This window comes from Rattus norvegicus, chromosome 18 (genome assembly GCF_021556685.1).
Source record: "Rattus norvegicus strain SHRSP/BbbUtx chromosome 18, alternate assembly SHRSP_T2T, whole genome shotgun sequence".
NCBI lineage: Eukaryota > Metazoa > Chordata > Mammalia > Rodentia > Muridae > Rattus > Rattus norvegicus.
Window position 1 is genome coordinate 40,841,347 of NC_141551.1, and position 22,003 is coordinate 40,863,349.

The following is a 22,003-nucleotide window of genomic DNA, read 5'->3' on the forward strand; positions in this document are numbered from 1 at the left end:
GTGTTCTGAGAGGATTCACAGCTTCCAGGAAGTTACTCCTTAGTGAAGAACAAAGGTATAGTTTGAGCACAAATGTCTCCACACTGTTCTTTCCACATACAGGCATCTGTAGGCAATGGACCTCAAAGCATGCCAAATAAGAACCCAGCTAGCACTGAGCCAATAATGCAAATGACATTGACAAGAGAACTCACCATTAAAGCCATGATTCTTCATGTCTTATCACACTTTCAGAAAGGAAATGGCAGACTGTTGACAGATTGCTGGCACAATTTGATGAGCCACGGAAGATACAGAAAGGAGGCTCTATCGATATCTCTTCAGCCATTGGTCCTACTTTTTAAGATTTTTAATAGCTCTTCTTTCTCAATGAATTGCCTGGTTGAGAAGGGCAAAGATCTAGAACCTGGAACCCAGATGTTTCATTTTAAGTTGCTCTGAAGACATTCAAAAGGTGTGGGGTTCAGAAAGGTCAGTGCAGCAGACAGTAAACTGTAGAATCACTGGCATATAAGTGCTTACATGAAGTCATGGGCAAAGAGGGCCTGCAAGGTTAGGATGTGATATGAGAGGTAGGGCTCAATAATATTAACAGCATTAGTCAATTAATACTCAGACTCCTCAATAAACTCCCAAAGCAAACCCAGATGGTCTAAGATGACTCAGACATCTCTCCTACAAGGTCATCTGAGAAAAAGATGATAATCTATACTCTCCAGTCTTTCTCATCTGTTTAAGAGAGACTTGTTCATAATCTCTTGGTAAAGGACTGCTAGGCTAGCTTCACTTCAGGGGATGTGAGAATATTCACCATGCTTTGTTACAATGCTCCCACTCCTCTGCTAGTGCTAATTAGATCCCTCAGATGTTTAACCCTAGTCAACAATCAACCCAATGCCAGTTAGCCTCATGTCTTTATTTACAGGGAATCCAGATAGGAAAGACAGAAATGTTACTGGGAAAAACACACACACACACACACACACACACACACACACACACAGGGACATAAAAACATGAGAAAAATTGAGAGAATTGGCCCAAAGAATCACTAAATGTGAACCTCATTAGTTTTCATATCTCACAATAACAAAAATCATTAACTGGATCTAGATAAGTGTATTTCACTTCTAACATAGAATGAGATAATTGAACTTTACCATTTATCTCTATTAACCATACTCTTTGGACTATGTTCAAGGTAATGTTTTTCTTTCATTTCATTTCATTTTGTAGACAGGGTTTCTCTGTGTAGCCCTGCCTATCCTAGAACTCCCTCTGCAGACCAGGCTGACCTCAAACTCAGAGATCTCCCTGCCTGGACTTAACAGCATGCACCACCACACCTGCTTCTCAAGGTAAATTTACACCACCCCAAATAAGACTATATAGCGGGAAAATGGAGATATGAAAGTAAGTTTGGGAAAGGGGGAGGAAGAGGAGACATGTACAGGAATGGGAGCTAGCCAAGCAGAGCTTGCCTGTCCGGGTTGGTGTGCTGCTGCTGTGTACTCAAATGCTCTATACTGGCCCCCAGGATCTCGTAGCCCCCAGTGAGGAGCATCTCATCCCTGAAGTCATCCAAGAAAAAAATACCATTATCTACACTCTCTAGTCTTCCTTATCTGTTTAAAAAAGACTTGATCGTTAAATAAAGCATCCTCATGTACTAGCTTGTATCTTTTAAACCTTGCTTCCCAAGTTAGCCCTGATTGGTTAATAAAGATGTCTAAATCCTGGTCTGGGCAGAAGAGAGGGAGTAGAGTGAGGTTCCCAAGCTTGGGGTCTCAGGCAGGAACATAAGAAAGGGAGAGGAGGAAGAGAAAGAAGTTGCCCTCCTTATCAGGCCAGTTGGAGACACTACCAAATCCTGTATGCAGTCTACGACTTTAACTGGACACCTACTTCAGCAGCTTGTAATTTCAGCCAGGTGACCAGACCAGGTGGGCATTTTTCCTGATCTAATTCATACCTGGTTGGTGTCAGTAATAAGTGGCTATTGAGAATTTCTGTCTCCTGTGATAGGTAGAAACTCAACCAAGGCAGCATTCCCTGCCTTGAAGACTTCATTGAAGTCTGTTGTCAGGGCTGGGGAGAGAAGAAAGTCCATATATCCTATCTTGGAGACTTTTCTAGTTCCATAAAGGGTCTTTGAAAGCATAAAACAACTTTAGTTCTCAAGCTGCATATCAACCAAGCTTTGAAGGATGTGCCTAAGGATTCTGGTGATTGTGGTCTGGGTTGAATTAAAAACTAGTAATATAAGAAAATTATTGGAGGAATTACAGAAATGAAAGATAATGAAGACTCTACACACATTTGAAAATTCTGAGCTGGAGATATTGCTCAGTGGTAGTGTGCTTGTCTGGCTTGTGTAAGTTCATGGCTTCAATGCCCAGCACCATGATGTGGGGTAGAAGGGTGGGTGTGGGGGTAGTGTGCGGGTGGCTTTAAGGAGTTTATAATTTAGGGTAAAGGAAGAGTACAATAATAAGCCAACAATAAAGTCAGATCTGGGGACACTGCCACAAGTGTACATGCATCTCCAGGAATGACGAAAGCGCTACAGGGATTAATTCTGCATATTGAAGACAATGGAATTCCTTGCTCAGATCTAACAATCCCATCCATTTGAGAACTGTTCATCTAGACGGAATACACTGAGTAGCTGTGTTTTGGAGAAGAGAATGACTCCTCTGTGCAGGTATAGAAGAGAGGCTGCCAGCATGGATTAGGCTTCAGCGAAAATGTTTTAGGCTTCAGTGAAAACTTAGGAAATGCAACTGAAAGGAGGGTTTCCTTCAAGTTGACCTCATGATATTTACAAGGAAGGCTGAAATTAGCTCGGCAAGTCGTGTTGAGTTGCCGTGGGCTTTGAGCAAAGATTTGATTTCCCCCCCAGTGCATCTAATACATGAGAGAGTTGGGACTTCCCAAATTCAATGCAGGGACTACAGGGCACCTTGCTGTTTAAAACAAGGGCTCAGCTCAGGTCTCCCACTACAGGTGTTTGCTTGGCTTTGCCTCTTCCCCACAAACTAGAGTTAGTTATTTACAAAATATATCTACAATCGGCTAAAAGATTTGTTGGGTGAGATTAATAATTTCAAACGCTTATCTGCAGAGTGCACATTCTAGGCTTTATGCTAATTTAGAGATCTAAGTTTGAAATCCAGATTTTTATACTGTGAAAGAAGAGAACCTACTCTCCATGGCTTGTCCTCTGACTTATACACACAGATACACACACACACACACACACACACACACACACACACTCACACACACGTAAGCACTCCTGGTAAAATGTAATGTACTGTGGACCAGAAATGACAATATAAGAAGACAATTGAAATTGATTAGTTTCATCATACGAGAATTAAACAAATGCTCAAAATAATTATGCATTAAATTAACATATGAGGTTAAGGGTGAGTACCACTCCCCCAGGAATCTCTGGATCCATACCACACATGCTGGGTAGCTCATAACTGCCTCTAACTCTGGCTCCAAGGCATCTGATACTTCGGTCTCCGTAGCCATTCACATTCATGTGTATGTACACAGTCATATATATGTAACTAAAATTAAGCCTTTTCTAATTAAAAAAATTAGCATGTGCCATGAAACAGTGTTTTCTTTCAGTTTTCCACAAAGCAGAGTAAAAATCCCTGGAGTGCAGATTTGAATGACTACACTTAGCTTCCCTTTATTTATTTTTTTATTTTAAAAAAGTGGAATTCCACTAAGCAATTTCTATACAGTGATACAGTGTTCGAACAGCTCGCTTCTCTGACTCCAGTTAAAGCTTTATATTTTAAAATGTCTACAGGACATGTGCTTACATGAATATTGAGTGTCACACTAACCCACACGTGCGGCGACTTTAGCAGCATTATTGCACAATGACCCCAGGTAACACTGCACATTCTCTCTGTTTCCTATGTCATAAAGTGCTAGATATAAGTGGGAGAGGAAGGGCAATCACTAAACACAAATCCTCCAGATATTTCTACACAAGCGTAGGGATGCGTACCAGTCAGTGCTGGGTCAGATGCAGTGTGATTAGCCCAACAGGCTTCCATTAAAAAGAATCAATCAAATAAACAGCTTTGGTTATTCTACCAAAATGCTACCATTCCATTGCATGATCAGTGCTGAACACATGTAAGTCTTAGTGTCTGGACATTTTAACTTTTAAAAAGGCAATTCAAATAATTGGAAAGTAACCTTGCAGAAATTAACATCTAGTGTAGAAAAGGTGTAAAAACTGACTAGACACATCCTTGTGATGTTTAGCTATTATGTCTAAGGAATTTTGTATTTTACTGATTCACACTACAAATGCTTATGACCACACAATGAGCCCACAAACAGTGCCATCCAAGTGGACAGTAGTAACATGTAACATGTCTGGCATTCAACAACGCTGAAAATGGACAGCAAACTTCTCAAATCTGTAAACAAAAGCCAGAAAACCCTGATGTATAACATATGTACCAAAATCATAAAGTTCACAAGACACAAAAAGATAGGTGTTCACTATCAGTCCATCTTCCCTAGTATTTCTGAAAAATAATTCTTTGCTATAAATGAGTATTTTCTAAAATAAGAAAATTTGAAAATAAAATTTCCTGAAAAAGAATTCTATTGTAGTGGAAAGTCGCATGGGTTCAAGAACCCTGTGTTTCTTATATGAAACGATGCTTGCTACATGTACAGGACAATGGGCACTACAGCAAAGACACTCTTAGAGATATTCTTACCAATACAGTCTGTGGTCTATAGAGGGAAAAAGCAGTATTCGTTTGCCAGGCAATATACACTCAGTAGTTACACACTTTAAAATACATAATTTTCTACTTAAATATACTACCATTTTATGGCCTTCATCATTTTACCTATCTGTAAATTTATTTTCCTATTAACATCAAATGCAAGACACATGGCTTAGTACTAATTTCTATCGATAAACATTTAAAAATATCTTCTCTTTGGACATGAACATGATACACAATGAAAAGGAAAGAAGAAAACAAGCACAAAGAACTTTGTAAATACTTTGTATCCCACTGCAACCCCCAAACAAAGGGACAGGAATAATACCACCATCAGCTGACTTACATCAATTAGAGTCCTTGTCCCCAAAGAGAAGGACTTCCATTGTAGAGTTATCTATCCTGGACCAGTTAAGACAAGTCTCTACTCCCACCATTTGTAAAAGGTAAGACCATTATGACATGAAAAAAGTTGTGAATCATACACTAGCTGGGTATGGTGGTGCCTGCCTATAATCCCAGCCCCTAAGGAGGCTATAACAGAACAGAGTTTGAAGCTGGCCTGGACTACACACTGAGACTGTGTGTGTCAAAGCAGAACAAAACAAAACAAAGAATCACACAGTACAAACAGGTGTGGTGACAGAGACGTAAATGATATGTAATTAGTTACGAAGACTCTAACACCACGGCATGGCTTTGTTCACAGTTCTGATCCTCGTCCTGTGGGGTGTCCAAGCTACACATCCTCTTCATATTCCAGATACTTCGCGGTGATGGTTTCCTCAAGCTGGATCCCGCCACTGCCCATTAACGCAAAAGCGGGGTACATTGTGTGTGAACAGTCCACCTGGCGCTCATATAGGCATTTCATGTGGTCCATATCATAGAAGCTCACTTTGCCTTTATCACAGTCAAGGAAAATCCCTATACTTGTTGGCATGGGGAGAACTCTGTTTTCGGGTTCATTAGAAGAAGTAGGTGACTTGGGTATAAAAAATTTCTTCATGCCTATAGTAACTAATGTAAACGGTTGTGAAGAATCAAAATAGGCGTCCTCACTTCCGCTGTCATGCCCACTGTCTTGCTCATATCTACAATACAATAAACACAGCAACTTATCTCCAAGCCACAGTCTCATAGGGTCTTCAACACACTCAAAAAATAGTGCACACTGATCTATTGTTAACGTACACACAAATGTTCCATGAACACACCTAAAGCATAAACTATACATTGTCATTTAGAGTTGTCCTATGTGCACAATGTCAAATGTCTCATAGTAGCATCCATGCTTACCTAAATTTAGATACAAATAGGAACTTAAAAATTTATTTCCATTGGGAAAAAATCAGAGCAGAGGATGGTGAGGGGCTTAATTTGAGATTAAATATGTATGGTACACAATGCTATGTCATAAACTACAAAGAACTACGTTCTTATCCATGGAAGTAACAGGCCAAGGTAAATAACCAGGCACTCAAAAGAGCACGAGATAAGAGCGTGGTTCATTCTCCTCTGGAAAACCCTATTTCCTGATTGTGATTCCCACATCAAGAAAGAATAGTGAAAATGTTTTTCCTTTTGTGACACATGAAAAGTCACAGAAAAATCTGATACACAAGCCTTCCCCATATATACCTTGCCTTTTTATATACCTTGTCTTTTTATATATCTTGAATCGTAGTACATCAATAATTTTAATCTTCTTTTTAGCTTCTCCTATTTCTCATGCTGTCAACTTTTATATGTCAACACAAATATTTTATTGAAGGCATACCACTGTTTTACCACTGGTCAAACATTTACCATTTACAGTATTTACACTAAGCATGCCATTGTGTTTAATTAGTCCCTTACCTAGGATAGGTCATTATATGTCATCACTAATCTGCAAAAAAAGTCCATCCTATCATCCATGGCCTCTCACCACATGTTACACATTCATGTTTGTCCATTCAGATTGAATGCTAAAAAAACCCACCTATTCATCTTATCCCCATTTAAGAGAAACTAAACTACACAATCTGCATTATTCAATATCTTAAGAAATTTACCTGCTAAAGAAACAGGTCTAACAAGAAGGCCTGGTGGGAAAGTTTAGAGAAGCTGTGTAAATAAACTAGATAATAACCATGAAACGGGCAGTTAACAGTGTTTCACTGGAGGGGGGTTTTGACATACACTTTAGGAACTATGGGGAACTTTCAAAATTTAAGCTGTGAAGCTGTGTCATAAGCAAGAGGGACTCAAAACAGACTAGCTTCCTCATAGCAGCAAAACTAAATGTTAATTATTCTGTGAATAAATACAAGACACCCTGACTCCTTTCCAAAGACAGGCACACGACAGAGCCAATCACCCAGATCTAAGAAGCGTGTGTTCCAAATGTAATGAACAGTCCTGGCCTGTGTTCAGAGTGATCTTGGGCAAAGCTGATATTTACTTTTAAAGTAGTTGTCAAGTTCTCCATCAAGGGAAAAACATACCTTGGACTAGCTGCGTCCCGGGGAGAGCGCAGCCACTCTTGCAGTTTGTCACTGGAAGCAACTCCCACTTTCACCAGGTATGAATACGGTTCCACACGGCAGGCCCAGAAGTGTTTACCTTTCGTGATTCCGACATCCCCGATGATGTAGTCTAAGCTTGTGTAATGGCCCACTTGGATGCGTTCCGCAGCGAGGAGGACATTAAATCCAGCTCTGCTTTCTACCCGGTCTCTCTTCAGGTTCAGCAAGAGATGCTCAGTATTGTAGCCACACTTTTCATCAAACAGGAAACTGAAAACTGAACGGAGGCCAAGATTATTCTTAATGCAATCTGAATGGCGCCTACCGGAATTTCCATACTTTAAGGCTGAATCTTATAGTTTAGATGCAGGGATGCTGTCATACTATGCCAGACAGCTAAGACAATCAAAAAGGACAACTCCGATGAGGTAGTACATTCTAGAATGTTCTCTATACCTGAAGATCTTCAGAAATAACCAAAGCAGTAGAAAATGTTCTATATATCATGAATATTTATGAGTATTTACCTTGGGGTCAGCAGTGTTAACTACTATATAGAGAGCATACTTGGCTAATCATTCATTTCTTTTTTTTATTTGTAATATTTTTATTTGTATTACTTTTTTTTTCCTCCATCGTTATTAAATTGGGTATTTCTTATTTACATTTCAATTGTTATTCCCTTTCCCAGTTTCCAGGCCAACAACCCCCTAACCCCTCCCACTCCCCTTCTATATGGGTGTTCCCCTCCCCACCCTCCCCCCATTACCGCCCTCCCCCAAAGGTAGATTATTTTATTATTTTTAATTATTGGAGGGGGAATGTGCACATGCATGCAGGTACCCAGGAGGTCAGGAACTTTGGATCCCCAGGAGATTAAGAGGAGGTATAGATTTATAAATATTCTGGTTTCTTCATTTGAAAATTGGTAAGCTTTTTCCCTTATCATCACAACATACTGTGAAAACACTATGGGTTTCTAGTTTGGAGAGGTTTACATCCAGCACAAATACTAACAGAGGATTAATCTCTACATTTCCTCATTTACAGGATGGAGCTAACTCAACTATTTCAAACACAACACTTGTAGCCAGCGCATGCACAGCAAAAATATCCACCAACAAAATAACCGATAAAGTATGGGAGCCATACAGGGAGGTGTTACCAAACCTTAGGAAAGGAAATCCTGACACATAGCACAACACAGACAACACAAAATAGGCCATATGCAAAATGATAGCTACTGCAAACTCCACTCTTGTAAGGTACCCAGATAGTCTAATCCTCAGAAAGAAAGAAGAGAGACTCTACCAGTGTCTATGGGGAGAGGGCTGAAGGGTTGTTAATTGGATACAGACATTTCAGGTGAGATTTATATTTTTTTCCCTGAAGATGTGAATAGTTCCAGCTTTACATTCGCTGTCCAATCTTTCCATCACTAAACTGTATGCCTACAATGATACGTCTACCTTTATTACATGACATTTAAAAAAAATAGCTGCCAGCAAGCTAAACCCGGCCCCATATACAGCAGATCCTTCTTGTTGGTGGTGGCTAGTGTCCTGGCATAGTTATTCTTGATTCATTTCCATCTCTAGTACCTCCTACTTTGAACAGTAAGTTTAAATGGGCCCACTACTAAAATGGCTTCTTTCAGAGAGGAAGATAAAACTCTTAGCATGCCTTCTCCTCCCCATATAACTGCTGCTAAAATCAGCAGCCTTGTTCAGAACTGTCTTTCTGCTTTCAGAGACCAGAAATTTAAAAACAGCATATGGCATTAAATGTCTACTGGATACTTGAAAATTCACCCTCTTTATTGGTGTGAATAAAGCTCAAAAGAAATAATTCCAGCCAACCCTACATATCTGTGGTAGTTTAATAGATTTGCCCCCCATAGACTCCTGTGTTTGAATGCTTGGCCCATAAGGAGTAGTACTATTAGGTGTGGTCTTACTGCTGAAGGATGTGTGTCTCTGTGAATGTGGGCTTTGAGGTGTTATGTTTAAGTTACACCCTGTGTGGTACACAGTCTCTCATTACTGCCTTTAGAACAAAATGTAGAACTCTCAGCTCTATCTCCAGCACCATGTCTGTCTGGATGCTGCCATGCTTCCCACCATGATGATAATGGACTGAATCTCTGAACCAGTAAGCCAACCCCAACCAATTCAATGTTGTCCTTTATAAGGGTGGTAATGCCTCCCTGCACCCAAATCCCGTGGGAGGGAGAGCTAAACCTTCAGAGGGTCAGACACACCTGGAAAGCCAGAAGTGACTACACTCTACCCACATTTCCGACTCCAGAGAAAAACACCTAACGCCATCTGGGACCCCTGTGCACAGAGGCCCGGGGAAAAGGCGGGACAAGCCCTTCTGATTGCCACCCTAAACAGAGAGCTCAAGAGCAGCCCCCCCACCCACCCAGGAGCAACTTCAGCCCCGGAAACAGAGGTAAGAACAACTTTTCTGCTCCAAGTGACCTGCCTGATGGACTCAGGATACACGCCCACAGGAACAGCTAAAGACCAGTAGACAGGAAGGACTACCCGCCAGAAAGCAGAACACTCTGTTCCCATAACTGGCTGAAAGAAAACAGGAAAACAGGTCTACAGCACTCCTAACACACAGGCCTATAAGACGGTCTATTCACTATCAGAAAGAGCAGAACAAGGTAACACCAGAGACAATCTGATGGCTAGAGGCAAGCGCAGGAACCCAAGCAACAGAAACCAAGACTACATGGCATCATCGGAGCCCAATTCTCCCACCAAAGCAAACACTAAATATCCAAACACACCAGAAAAACAAGATCTTGATTTTTAAATCACTTTTGTTCATGATGCTGGAGGACTTCAAGAAAGACATGAAGAACTCCCTAAGAGAAACACAGGAAAACATAAATAAACAAGTAGAAGCCTATAGAGAGGAATCACAAAAATCCCTGAAAGAATTCCAGGGAAACACAATCAAACAGTTGAAGGAATTAAAAATGGAAATAGAGTACGGCTACTCGACTTTCCATCCCACAATCCCTCGAGCCCTTCCTTTCCAACTTGGACCCGGCAAAATGGCTCCCGCAAAGAAGGGTGGCAAGAAGAAGAAGGGCCATTCTGCCATCAACGAGTTGGTGACCCGAGAATACACCATCAACATTCACAAGCGCATCCATGGAGTGGCCTTCAGGAAGCGTGATCCTTGGGCAGTCAAAGAAATTCAGAAATTTGCCATGAAGGAGATGGGGACTCCAGATGTGCACACAGACAACAAGCTCAATAAAGCCGTCTGGGCCAAAGGAATAAGGAATGTTCCCTACCGAATCCGAGTACGTTTGTCCAAAAAGCGTAATGAGGATGAAGATTCACCAAACAAGCTCTACACACTGGTAACATACGTGCCTGTTACCACATTCAAAAATCTACAGACGGTCAATGTGGATGAGAACTAACTGCTGAATGTCAAATAAAGTTACAGAACTGCCAAAATATAAAAAATAAAATAAATAAAATAAATAAAAATGGAAATAGAAGCAATGAAGAAAGAATACAGGGAAACAACCCTGGATATAGAAACCAAAGGAAGAGACAAGGAGCCGTAGATACAAGCATCACCAACAGAATAAAAGAGATAGAAGAGAGAATCTCAGGAGCATAAGATTCCATAGAAATCATCGACACAACTGTCAAAGATAATGTAAAGCGGAAAAAGCTATTGGTCCAAAACATACAGGAAATCCAGGACTCAATGAGAAGATCAAACCTAAGGATAATAGATATAGAAGAGAGTGAAGACACCCAGCTCAAAGGACCAGTAAATATCTTCAAAAAACCATAGAAGAAAACTTCCCTAACCTAAAGAAAGAGATGCCCATAAACATACAAGAAACCTACAGAACTCCAAATAGATTGGACCAGAAAAGAAACTCCTCCCATCACATAATAGTCAAAACACCAAATGCACAAAATAAAGAAAGAATATTAAAAGCAGTAAGGGAAAAAGGTCAAGTAACATATAAAGGCAGACCTAGCAGAATCACACCAGACTTCTCGCCAGAGACTATGAAAGCCAGAAGATCCTGCACAGATGTCATACAGACCCTAAGAGAACATAAATGCCAGCCCAGGATACTGTTTCCTGTAAAATTCTCAATTAACATAAATGGAGAAACCAAGATATTCCATGATAAAACTAAATTTACACAATACCTTTCTACAAATCCGGCAATACAAAGGATAATAAATGGTAAAGCCCAACAAAAGGAGGCAAGCTATACCCTAGAAAAAGCAAGAAACTAATCGTCTTGGCAACAAAACAAAGAGAAGAAAAGCACACAAACATAACCTCACATCCAAATATGAATACAACAGGAAGCAATAATCACTATTCCTTAATATCTCTCAACATCAATGGTCTCAACTCCCCAATAAAAAAACATAGATTAACAAACTGGATATGCAATGAGGACCCTGCATTCTGCTGCCTACAAGAAACACACCTCAGAGACAAAGACAGACACTACCTCAGAGTGAAAGGCTGGAAAACAATTTTCCAAGAAAATGGTCTGAAGAAGCAAGCTGGAGTAGCCATTCTAATACTGAATAAAATCAAGTTTCAACTAAAAGTCATCAAAAAAAATAAAGCAGGACACTTCATATTCATTAAAGGAAAAACCCACCAAGATGAACTCTCAATCCTAAATATCTATGCTCCAAATACAAGGGCACCTACATACATAAAAGAAACCTTACTAAAGCTCAAAATATGCATTGCACCTCACACAATAATAGGAGATTTCAACACAACACTCTCATCAATGGACAGATCATGGAAACAGAAAATAAACAGAGACGTAGACAGATTAACAGAAGTCATGAACCAAATGGACTTAACAATATTTATAAAACATTCTATCCTAAAGCAAAAGGATATACATTCTTCTCAGCACCTCATGGTACTTTCTCCAAAATTGACCATATAATTGGTCAAAAAACAGGCCTCAACAGATACAGAAAGATAGAAATAATCCTATGCATCCTATCAGACCACCACGGGCTAAAGCTGGTCTTCAAATAACAATAAGGGAAGAATGCCCACATATACATGGATGTTGAACAATGCTCTACTCCATGATAACCTGGTCAAAGAAGAAATAAAGAAAGAAATTAAAGACTTCTTAGAACTTAAGGAAAATAAAGGTACAACATACCCAAAATTATGGGACACAATGAAAGCTGTGCTAAGAGAAAAACTCATAGCTCTAAGCGCCTGCAGAAAGAAACAGGAGAGAGCATATGTCACCGGCTTGACAGCACACCTAAAAGCTCTAGACAAAAAGAAGTAAATACACCCAGGAGGAGTAGAAGGAAGGAAATAATCAAACTCAGAGCTGAAATCAACCAAGTAGGAACAAAAAGGACCATAGAAAGAGTCAACAAAACCAAAAGTGGGTTCTTTCAGAAAATCAAAAAGACAGATAAACCCTTAGCAAGAGAATGAGAGGACACAGAGAGTGTGTCCAAGTTAACAAAATCAGAAATGAAAAGGGAGATATAACTACAGATTCAGAGGAAATTCAAAAAATCATCAGATCCTACTACAAAAGTCTATATTCAACAAAACTTGAAAATCTGCAGGAAATGGACAATTTCTTCGACAGATACCAGGTACCAAAGTTAAATCAGAAACAGATAAGCCATTTAAACAACCCCATAACTCCTAATGAAATAGAAGCAGTCATTAAAGGTCTCCCAACCAAAAAGAGCCCAGGTCTAGATGGGTTCAGAGCAGAATTCTATCAGACCTCCATAGAAGACCTCATACCAATATTATCCAAACTATTCCACAAAATTGAAACAGATGGAGCGCTACCGAATTCCTTTATGAAGCCACAATTACTCTTAAACCTAAACCACACAAAGACGAACAAAGAAAAAGAACTTCAGACCAATTTTCCTCATGAATATCGACACAAAAATACTCAATAAAATTCTGGCAAACCGAACCCAAGAGCACATCAAACCAATCATCCACCATGGTCAAGTAGGCTTCTTCCCAGGCATGCAGGGATGGTTTAATATACGGAAAACCATCAACGTGATCCATTATATAAACAAACTGAAAGAACAAAACCACATGATCATTTCATTAGATGCTGAGAAAGCATTTGACAAAATTCAACACCCCTTCATGATAAAAGTCCTGGAAAGAATAGGAATTCAAGGCCCATACCTAAACATAGTAAAAGCCATATACAGCAAACCAGTTGCTAACATTAAACTAAATGGAGAGAAACTTGAAGCAATCCCACTAAAATCAGGGACTAGACAAGGCTGCCCACTCTCTCCCTACTTATTCAATACAGTTCTTGAAGTTCTATCCAGAGCAATCAGACAACAAAAGGAGATCAAGGGGATACAGATTGGAAAAGAAGAAGCCAAAATATCACTATTTGCAGATGATATGATAGTATATTTAAGTGATCTCAAGAGTTCCACCAGAGAAGTACTAAAGCTGATAAACAACTTCAGCAAAGTGGCTGGGTATAAAATTAACTCAAATAAATCAGTAGCCTTCCTCTACACAAAAGAGAAACAAGCCGAGAAAGAAATTAGGGAAATGACACCCTTCATAATAGACCCAAATAATATAAAGTACCTCGGTGTGACTTTAACCAAGCAAGTAAAAGATCTGTACAATAAGAACTTCAAGACTCTGAAGAAATTGAAGAAGACCTCAGAAGATGGAAAGATCTCCCATGCTCAGGGATTGGCAGGATTAATATAGTAAAAATGGCCATTTTACCAAAAGAGATCTACAGATTCAATGCAATCCCCATCAAAATGCCAATCCAATTCTTCAGAGAGTTAGACAGAACAATTTGCAAATTCATCTGGAATAACAAAAAACCCAGGATAGCTAAAACTATCCTCAACAATAAAAGGACTTCAGGGGGTATCACCATCCCTGAACTCAAGCAGTATTACAGAGCAATAGTGATAAAAACTACATGGTATTGGTACAAAGACAGACAGATAGACAAATGGAATAGGATTGAAGACCCAGAAACGAACCCACATACCTATGGTCACTTGATTTTTGACAAAGGAGCCAAAACCATCCAATGGAAAAAAGATAGCATTTTGAGCAAATGGTGCTGGTTCAACTGGAGGTCAACATGTAGAAGAATGAAAATCGATCCATGCTTATCACCCTGTACAAAGCTTAAGTCCAAGTGGATCAAGGACCTCCACATCAAACCAGATACACTCAAATTAACAGAAGAAAAAGTGGAGAACCATCTCGAACACATGGGCACTGGAGAAAATTTCCTGAACAAAACACCAATGGCTTATGCTCTAAGATCAAGAATCGACAAATGGAATCTCATAAAACTCCAAAGTTTCTGTAAGGCAAAGGACACTGTTGTTAGGACAAAACGACAACCAACAGATTGGGAAAAGATCTTTACCAATCCTACAACTGATAGAGGCCTTATATCCAAAATATACAAAGAACTCAAAAAGTTAGACCACAGGGAGACAAATAACCCTATTTAAAAATGGGATTCAGAGCTAAACAATGAATTCACAGCTGAAGAATGTCGAATAGCTGAGAAACATCTAAAGAAATGTTCAACACCTTTAGTCATAAGGGAAATGCAAATCAAAACAAACCTGAGATTTCACCTCACACCAGTGAGAATGGCTAAGATCAAAAACTCAGGTGACAGCAAATGCTAGCGAGGATGTGGAGAAAGAGGAACACTCCTCCATTGTTGGTGGGATTGCAGACTGGTACAACCATTCTGGAAATCAGTCTGGAGGTTCCTCAGAAAATTGGACATTGAACTACCTGAGCTATTCCTCTCTTGGGCATATACCCAAAAGATGCCCCAACATATAAAAAAGACACGTGCTCCACTATGTTCATAGCAGCCTTATTTATAAGAGCCAGAAGCTGGAAAGAACCTAGATACCCTTCAACAGAGGAATAGATGCAGAAAATGTGGTACATCTACACAATGGAATATTACTCAGCTCTCAAAAACAATGACTTTATGAAATTCATAGGCAAATGCATGGAACTGGAAAACATCATCCTGAGTGAGCTAACCCAATCACAGAAAGACATACATGGTATGCACTCATTGATAAGTGGCTATTACCCCAAATGCTTGAATTACCCTAGATGCACAGAACACATGAAACTCAAGACGGATGATCAAAATGCAAATGCCTCATTCCTTCTTAAAAGGGGAACAAGAATACCCTTGGGAGGAAATAGGAAGGCAATGTTTAGAACAGAGGCAGAAGGAACACCCACTCGGAGCCTGCCCCATATGTGGCCCATACATATACAGCCACCAAACTAGATAAGATGGATGAAGCAAAGAAGTGCAGACTGAGAGGAACCGGATGTAGATCTCTCCTGAGAGACACAGCCAGAATACAGCAAATACATAGGCAAATGCCATCATTAAACCACTGAACTAAGAACTGGACCCCCACTGAAGGAATTAGAGAAAGGACTGAAAGAGCTTGAAGGGGCTTGAGACCTCATATGAACAACAATGCCAAGCAACCAGAGCTTCCAGGGACTAAGCCACTACCCACAGACTATACATGGACTGACCCTGAGCTCCAACCTCATTAGTAACAATGAATAGCATAGTAAGAACACCAGTGGAAGGGGAAGCCCTTGGTCCTGCCAAGGCTAAACCCCCAGTGAAAGTGATTGTTGGGGGGAGGGCAGTAATGGGGGAGAATGGGGAGGAGAACATCCATAGAGAAGGGTAGGGGGAGAGGTTAGGGGGATGTTGGCCCAGAAACTGGGAAAGGGAATAACAATCAAAATGTAAATAAGAAACAAGCAAGTTAATAAAGAGAAAAAGAAGAAAGAGTTGGTAATGGTCATGGTGTCTCTTCACAGCAATGAAACTGTTAAGATAATATCTGTTATAAAATATTTTAGGCCACAATATTCCTGAGAAGCACACACACAAGTTCATACATACATACATACATACATACATACATACATACATGCATACATACACACACACACGCACGCACACACACACACCATTTTTAAGTATTTGGACAAAAAGGGAAATACCGAATTCATAAAATATGGGTACATAAGACAAAAAAACAGGGGAGATGCCTAAAAAACCAAATGAGTTTGTCTGAGGCAGTGATGGGCAGGGCAAAATGCTTCCCACTACCATAAGTCAGGACAACTTTAGCTCTAAGCATCCCCCTTCTATAAAGATACTGCAATAGACACCAACTAACCTGTATGTCCTTCCTATCCAGTAAAGTTCTTCAACCTAATAAATAATAAGTAATGTCAGCATAACCTGGAAAGAGAGTAATATGGTAATATGGAACAAGAAGCTATCTGTGTAGAGGAAAGCTTGCAGTGTGGTACTAAAACATGCTTTCTACCCTTGTGTGCAATGAAGCACACTGGGAGAGAGAACCTAGGCAAATCAGACAAATCATGCCAATGAATTTAAAAAGTAACTATCAAGATCCTGTACTTTAGACATTACCATCAACTGACTTTTAAAAACATCCTAGAACCATGCTATCATTGTATTGTCTTGGTTCTTTGTGCTGAGATATGATTGCCTTATGATTTTTCCCTTGGATGGCGTAGTACACTCAACATGTATGCATACCAGGCTGGTCTCCAATTCAGAGATCTGCCTGCCCCAGTCTCCTAAGTGCGGGTATTAAAGGCATGTTCCCCAAAGTTCATCCAGTCATACTATCCTAATCATTTAAAATAGCATTCATGTCATTCTGATGCCAATTTAGCCCCAGTCATTAACATGTCTTTTTTTTTTTTTGGTCTGATATCAAATTCTAATAGTCTATGAGGTGATATTTGTTGACTCAAGCCATTTCTAAATCTCACCCAAGTGTGGAATCTACTTGTCTAGACTCTTTCAAAAGCAAAAGGCTGGTTTTAATGTAGGTCTACTTATGGAGATACTCTACACTTCCGGGCCTCTTCCACTCCAGTTCCTGTATTCCCAGTACCTGGAGCTGGAGGAGTATGCAGAACCAGTTCTCGACTGCAGGGACTGCAGATAGAACCCCTGTAAGCTCTCACTCGGAACGCATAGGGACTGTTGCTTTCAAGATTGGAGACAACTTTACTTGTGCCATGAACTTCTATCTCATTCCAGGATATCATTTCTTCGTCTCTATTAATCTTGCGGTATTCGAGAACATAGCTGTCGGCTTTGTCCTTTTCTGGATGGTGCCAGTCTATCAGGGCATTATTATACACTTTACTCTGTTCCTCGTTGATCTCAGGAATGTCTATGCCTGAGAGAATTATGACAGAGAACACGATATTCAGACAGTATTGCCTTCAGCGAAAATAAAGTACTAGCAGTTTCTATAATGTCCAAGAAATTCTGAATTTATAATATGTATAAGAAGATAGTAAATCTCATGCATAAGATAAGGTAAATCTGTAATTATAACTGAACTGGAAAAAACTAAGTGGTATAATTATTAATTAATAATTAATTAATTAATTCTGAAACACTGGAAATTCTTTTTTTTAAAGATTTATTTATATTATTTATACAAGGTACACTATAGCTGTCTTCAGACATATCAGAAGAGGGCATTGGATGCCATTAAAAATGCTTATGAGTCACCAGGTGGTTGCTGGGAACTGAACTCAGGACCCCTGGAAGAGCAGCCAGGGTCCTTAACCACTAAGCCATATCTCCAGTCCAAATGCATCTTTTTTTATATAGGTTTTTAAAATCTTATGTTTGGGGGTTAAGTATGTGAAGGTGAGTACAGGTACCCTCCTAGACCAGAAGATATCAGAGCCCCTGGAGCTGGCACTATGGTGGTTGTGATGCACCTGATATGGGAGCTGGGACTCAAACTCTGGTCCTCAGCAAGAGTTAACCACTGAGCATCTGTCTAGCATCAGTCTGTGCTGCTTCAACTTCACATGAAGAGAAACCTGAGCAAGGCAAATGTATTAAGACGTAAGAGTGGAAAGAAGCCCTCCTTGTGATGTGGTAGCCTGTGAGGGTGTTTTCAAAAGGCATCTGTTGAAATCAGGACCCTCCTGATTGTGACAGCAGTCCTCAGAAGACTAATTTAATTCCCTTCTGGAAACTCTGTCTTCAGAAAGGAATTAAATTAAGCTGAGACCTCACAGCAGACCCTAATTCAATATGGCTGGAAATCAGAATATACTTTAAACCAGATTCCATGTACTAACAGTATCATAAGCTCATAATTTAAAAATAATAAGTGATGCTGTGTATGCAATGTTTCAAAAGCCAGGAGTACCATTTTGTATATAAAAATGCAGGTGTAAAAACCAGTCTAAAGTTCCAGGATAAATGATCGTGAGCGATTTATGCACACACACAGCCAGAGATGGAAGCATGGCCTTCACTACTTACCACTAGAGAAAAAGGACAATTCTCCAAGCACCTCTGTTTGTTTCGAAATGTTAACAACATAGTCTTCAAAAGAAGCCTGGGCTGCAGGTCTAAAGCTCTTCAGGGATTCTGTAGCTTTCTGTATTCTGTGGGCAGACATATGTCAGATAAAAGTCATTCTTTGAAAAGGCAGGTCACGCTAAACACTGGCAATGTGGCTGTCCAAAGAAATGGACACTGCATTTGGAACCCAGGATGCAACAGAGCCAGACTGCTCCTTCACCCACCACCAGGAACTACTCAGCAGGTTGAGGTTTTCTAAAGCTAAGGAGCCAAGCAAGTACCTGAGATGGAGCTGCTTTGCTGTCTGCACAAAGCAAGACTGATCCGTCTCCTTCAGCACTTCCTGAGCATATCCCACAAGCCCGTTATTCTCTAGAAGGCCTTGGTACTCTTCCATTTGAGTGTGAAATTTATCTAGTCTTAGTTTCTTAGAGGCATCTATGGCTTTCAGAACAGACGACTTCCTGTCTTCCAGGATTTCAAAGAGCTTCTCAAAATGTGCCAGCGCTTCTTCCTTCGCCCTCTCTCCATTGCACTAGTGTAAACCACACAAGCGTTACCTCTCCATTGCATGAGTATAGAACACAAGCATTATCTTAGCTATAAACCCATTCAAAGGCTTCTCATGACACCCTACATAATATCAACAAAACAAGGTCAGATGTTGTAAAGAAAAATTTTCATCTGCTCCCAAAAATCTTCAAAGCAGTATCTTGGGGTGAGGAACTTAAAAAAAAAAAAAACACAACTGTTCGATTCTGTTTCTATTTGCTTTGTGAGGTCAGAACTTTGTACTGTTAAAGTCCGGCAATAGGCAAATGATTCGATCAAATGAGAAGCAATTTTCAGTGATAAAATTAGTTAAGGGCAGAACTGAACTGATTTAACCACAAATACAGCAAAAGCCCAATTCTTGAGAGTTTGCAACTCATCTCAAATTCAGGAATATTTCTAAATACAGGAAGCTATTCTAAAGTTAAATTATACCATAGAACTTTTAAAAGCAACACTCTCAATATTCTATATTAAGGTCTTTAAAATAAATTTTCTTTAATCCTTACCCAGCCACATGCTTGTAGGAAAAGCTGAAACTGAGCCTGAGCTCAGGGTTCAGTGCCAACCACTCTCCCACTCCCACGCAAAATACATGGATAACAGAAATTATTCAGATTTTTACGAGGATGACTAAAGATTATGTACATGAAAAGCACAACACTGTGTCACACTCTAAACACTCTTATCACTGCATATTTATTTCTTCTGTTTCACAAAGCAACCAATCTGCAATCTATACCATAAACATGATGATTTGGGGTTTTGTTTGCATAACCCTGGTGGCCTCAATCTCAATCCTGCTGCCTCACCCTCCCTAGTGCTGGGATTTCACATATGTGTCACATTTGTTATAAAATCAGAGCTCAGACTGACTTCGAAAGAATCCAGTGAGTTCTCAGAGTGCTCACCACAACACAAGTAATAGCAAAGTCTTCAGGAATAGGCACTGCTAGGACACTGCTGGACACTGCAGAATTTCCAGCAGCCTCTGGGAAAGGATCGCTGTTCAGATTACTTTCTCCATTGCTAACCACATCAGTTCAAGTTTTCAGTTTGGTGGATTATTTTAATGTAACATGTATTATTGGGTTTTATTATGATATTTTTGTATTTACTAATATACTTTGTTCTAGTTCAGTTTTTAAAGGAAAAGGTCAGAGAACAGGAAGATTCAAAGATTTTCCACAGTAAACTAGAAATTCGCATAGATTAAAATTATAATTGCAGATACAGAAAGTGTCTCATCATCACTGAGGAAGTGTTAAGGATGGAGACAAACATGGCATTAATTTCCTTTGGGGTATGGGGGCTGTTAAGACAGGGTTCTCTGTGTAGCCTATAGACCAGGCTGTTCTTGAACTCAGAGATTCTCCTGCCTCTGCCTCCCAATTGCTAAGATTAAAGGCATGTGCCACCTCCCAGCTTAATTTGCATTTTTCTTTCTTCCTTTCTTTTCACTGTTTCTTCAACAGTGACGGTGATACAGACCAAAATCAAGACCTACATGTCCTGTACATGTCATGTAAATTTTCTACCACTAAGAAACATCCTCTGCCCCCTGTTCCTTAACCATCTCACTTCCTACTGGGAAAAAATATTTCAAGAAATAACAATCTTGAGCTAGCCTAGATCTTTTATTTTAATTATAAGTTTAAAAGTGATCAAGAGGAAAAGAAAAAAGAAAACAAAAACTCCATTCCACATATCAAAGTCTATGAAAGGTACTTAAACTGTCAAATAACCCAACCTTACTCTTACTGTATTTTTAAAATGCTATTTTTTATTATTAAATTATTTGTTTTTATTAATTTTTTATATTTTATTTACTGTATTTGTATATACACACACACACACATACTCATCTGAGAATTGATTCTTTCCCTTGATCCCTTGACTATATAGGCTCCAGAGATTACCCTTAGGTAAATCAAGTTTAGCAGCAAGTCCCTTTACCTTATAGGTCATCCAGCCTGTACCCACCCCTTTTTTAGAGAGTCTTATGTAATCCTTTAATTTCTATGTTGCCAAGGCTGGCCTTGAACTTGTATAACCTTTTTGTTTCTATCTCCCAAGGGCTAGAATGACAGGTATAAACCACCATGCCAGTTTAATTTCTGCATAGTATTATTCTGTAGGGAATAATACTATGGTTTCTGCCCCTAGAATAGAGCCAGCAGGATATGGGCCTCCATGAGTATTGATGGTTGCTATGAGCATAAAGCTTATTTGTATAATAGTATATACATTTTCATGTTCCTCCCTCAAGGAATGTCCTCTCTGCCAAGGTTAATGACACCATGATAATCAGAGTCAGCATGAATTTGGGAGGTATGAGCATATCTGTGTCTCAAAAAAAAAAAATGGTAGAACACTGTGACCTCTGGGATAGCCCTTTAGGCTGTGGGAAAGAACATTGAAAACATGAGTTCAAAAATACTAATTTCTCAACTGTGCAAAATATAAGGATGCAATATGAATTGTATAAGGAGCTTCACAGATCTAAAGGAACAGAGGCAGCTGCACTATGAACCAGCTTATCAGAAAGATACAAATCCAAGCAGATACAAAAGCAGACAGATTCCTGAGTTCGAGGTCAGCCTGGGACAGAGGGAGTTTAGGTCCAGGTAATTTCAGGGCATGGTCACCCAGCTATCTTATTTTCTGTGCTT

General features: G+C 39.6%; 1 protein-coding gene and 1 pseudogene across 13 annotated transcripts in view; one reads left to right on the top strand and one right to left on the bottom strand.

The window, feature by feature from the left end:
- Positions 1-3,703: 3,703 nt before the first annotated feature.
- The window catches only part of Trim36 (tripartite motif-containing 36), a 53,466-nt gene continuing 35,166 nt past the window's right edge, over positions 3,704-22,003 (bottom strand). For 7 of the 12 annotated variants that reach the window (NM_001106147.2, XM_087592429.1, NM_001437398.1 and 4 more), the window contains 5 exons: positions 19,061-19,314; positions 18,738-18,862; positions 17,335-17,625; positions 7,268-7,565; positions 3,704-5,872 (listed from right to left, as the gene is read on the bottom strand). In NM_001106147.2, the coding sequence (NP_001099617.1) occupies positions 5,518-5,872; positions 7,268-7,565; positions 17,335-17,625; positions 18,738-18,862; positions 19,061-19,314 (1,323 nt within the window). In that variant the 3' untranslated portion in view covers positions 3,704-5,517. Of the gene's footprint in view, positions 5,873-7,267; positions 7,566-16,581; positions 16,647-17,334; positions 17,626-18,737; positions 18,863-19,060; positions 19,315-22,003 lie in introns of all 12 variants that reach the window. The other 5 variants (XM_087592432.1, XM_087592431.1, NM_001437400.1 and 2 more) reach the window with 3 other exon arrangements.
- Rpl31l16 (ribosomal protein L31 like 16) lies at positions 7,924-13,125 on the top strand (annotated as a pseudogene). Its single transcript, XR_015642528.1, has one exon. The product of XR_015642528.1 is annotated as a ribosomal protein L31 like 16 (transcript).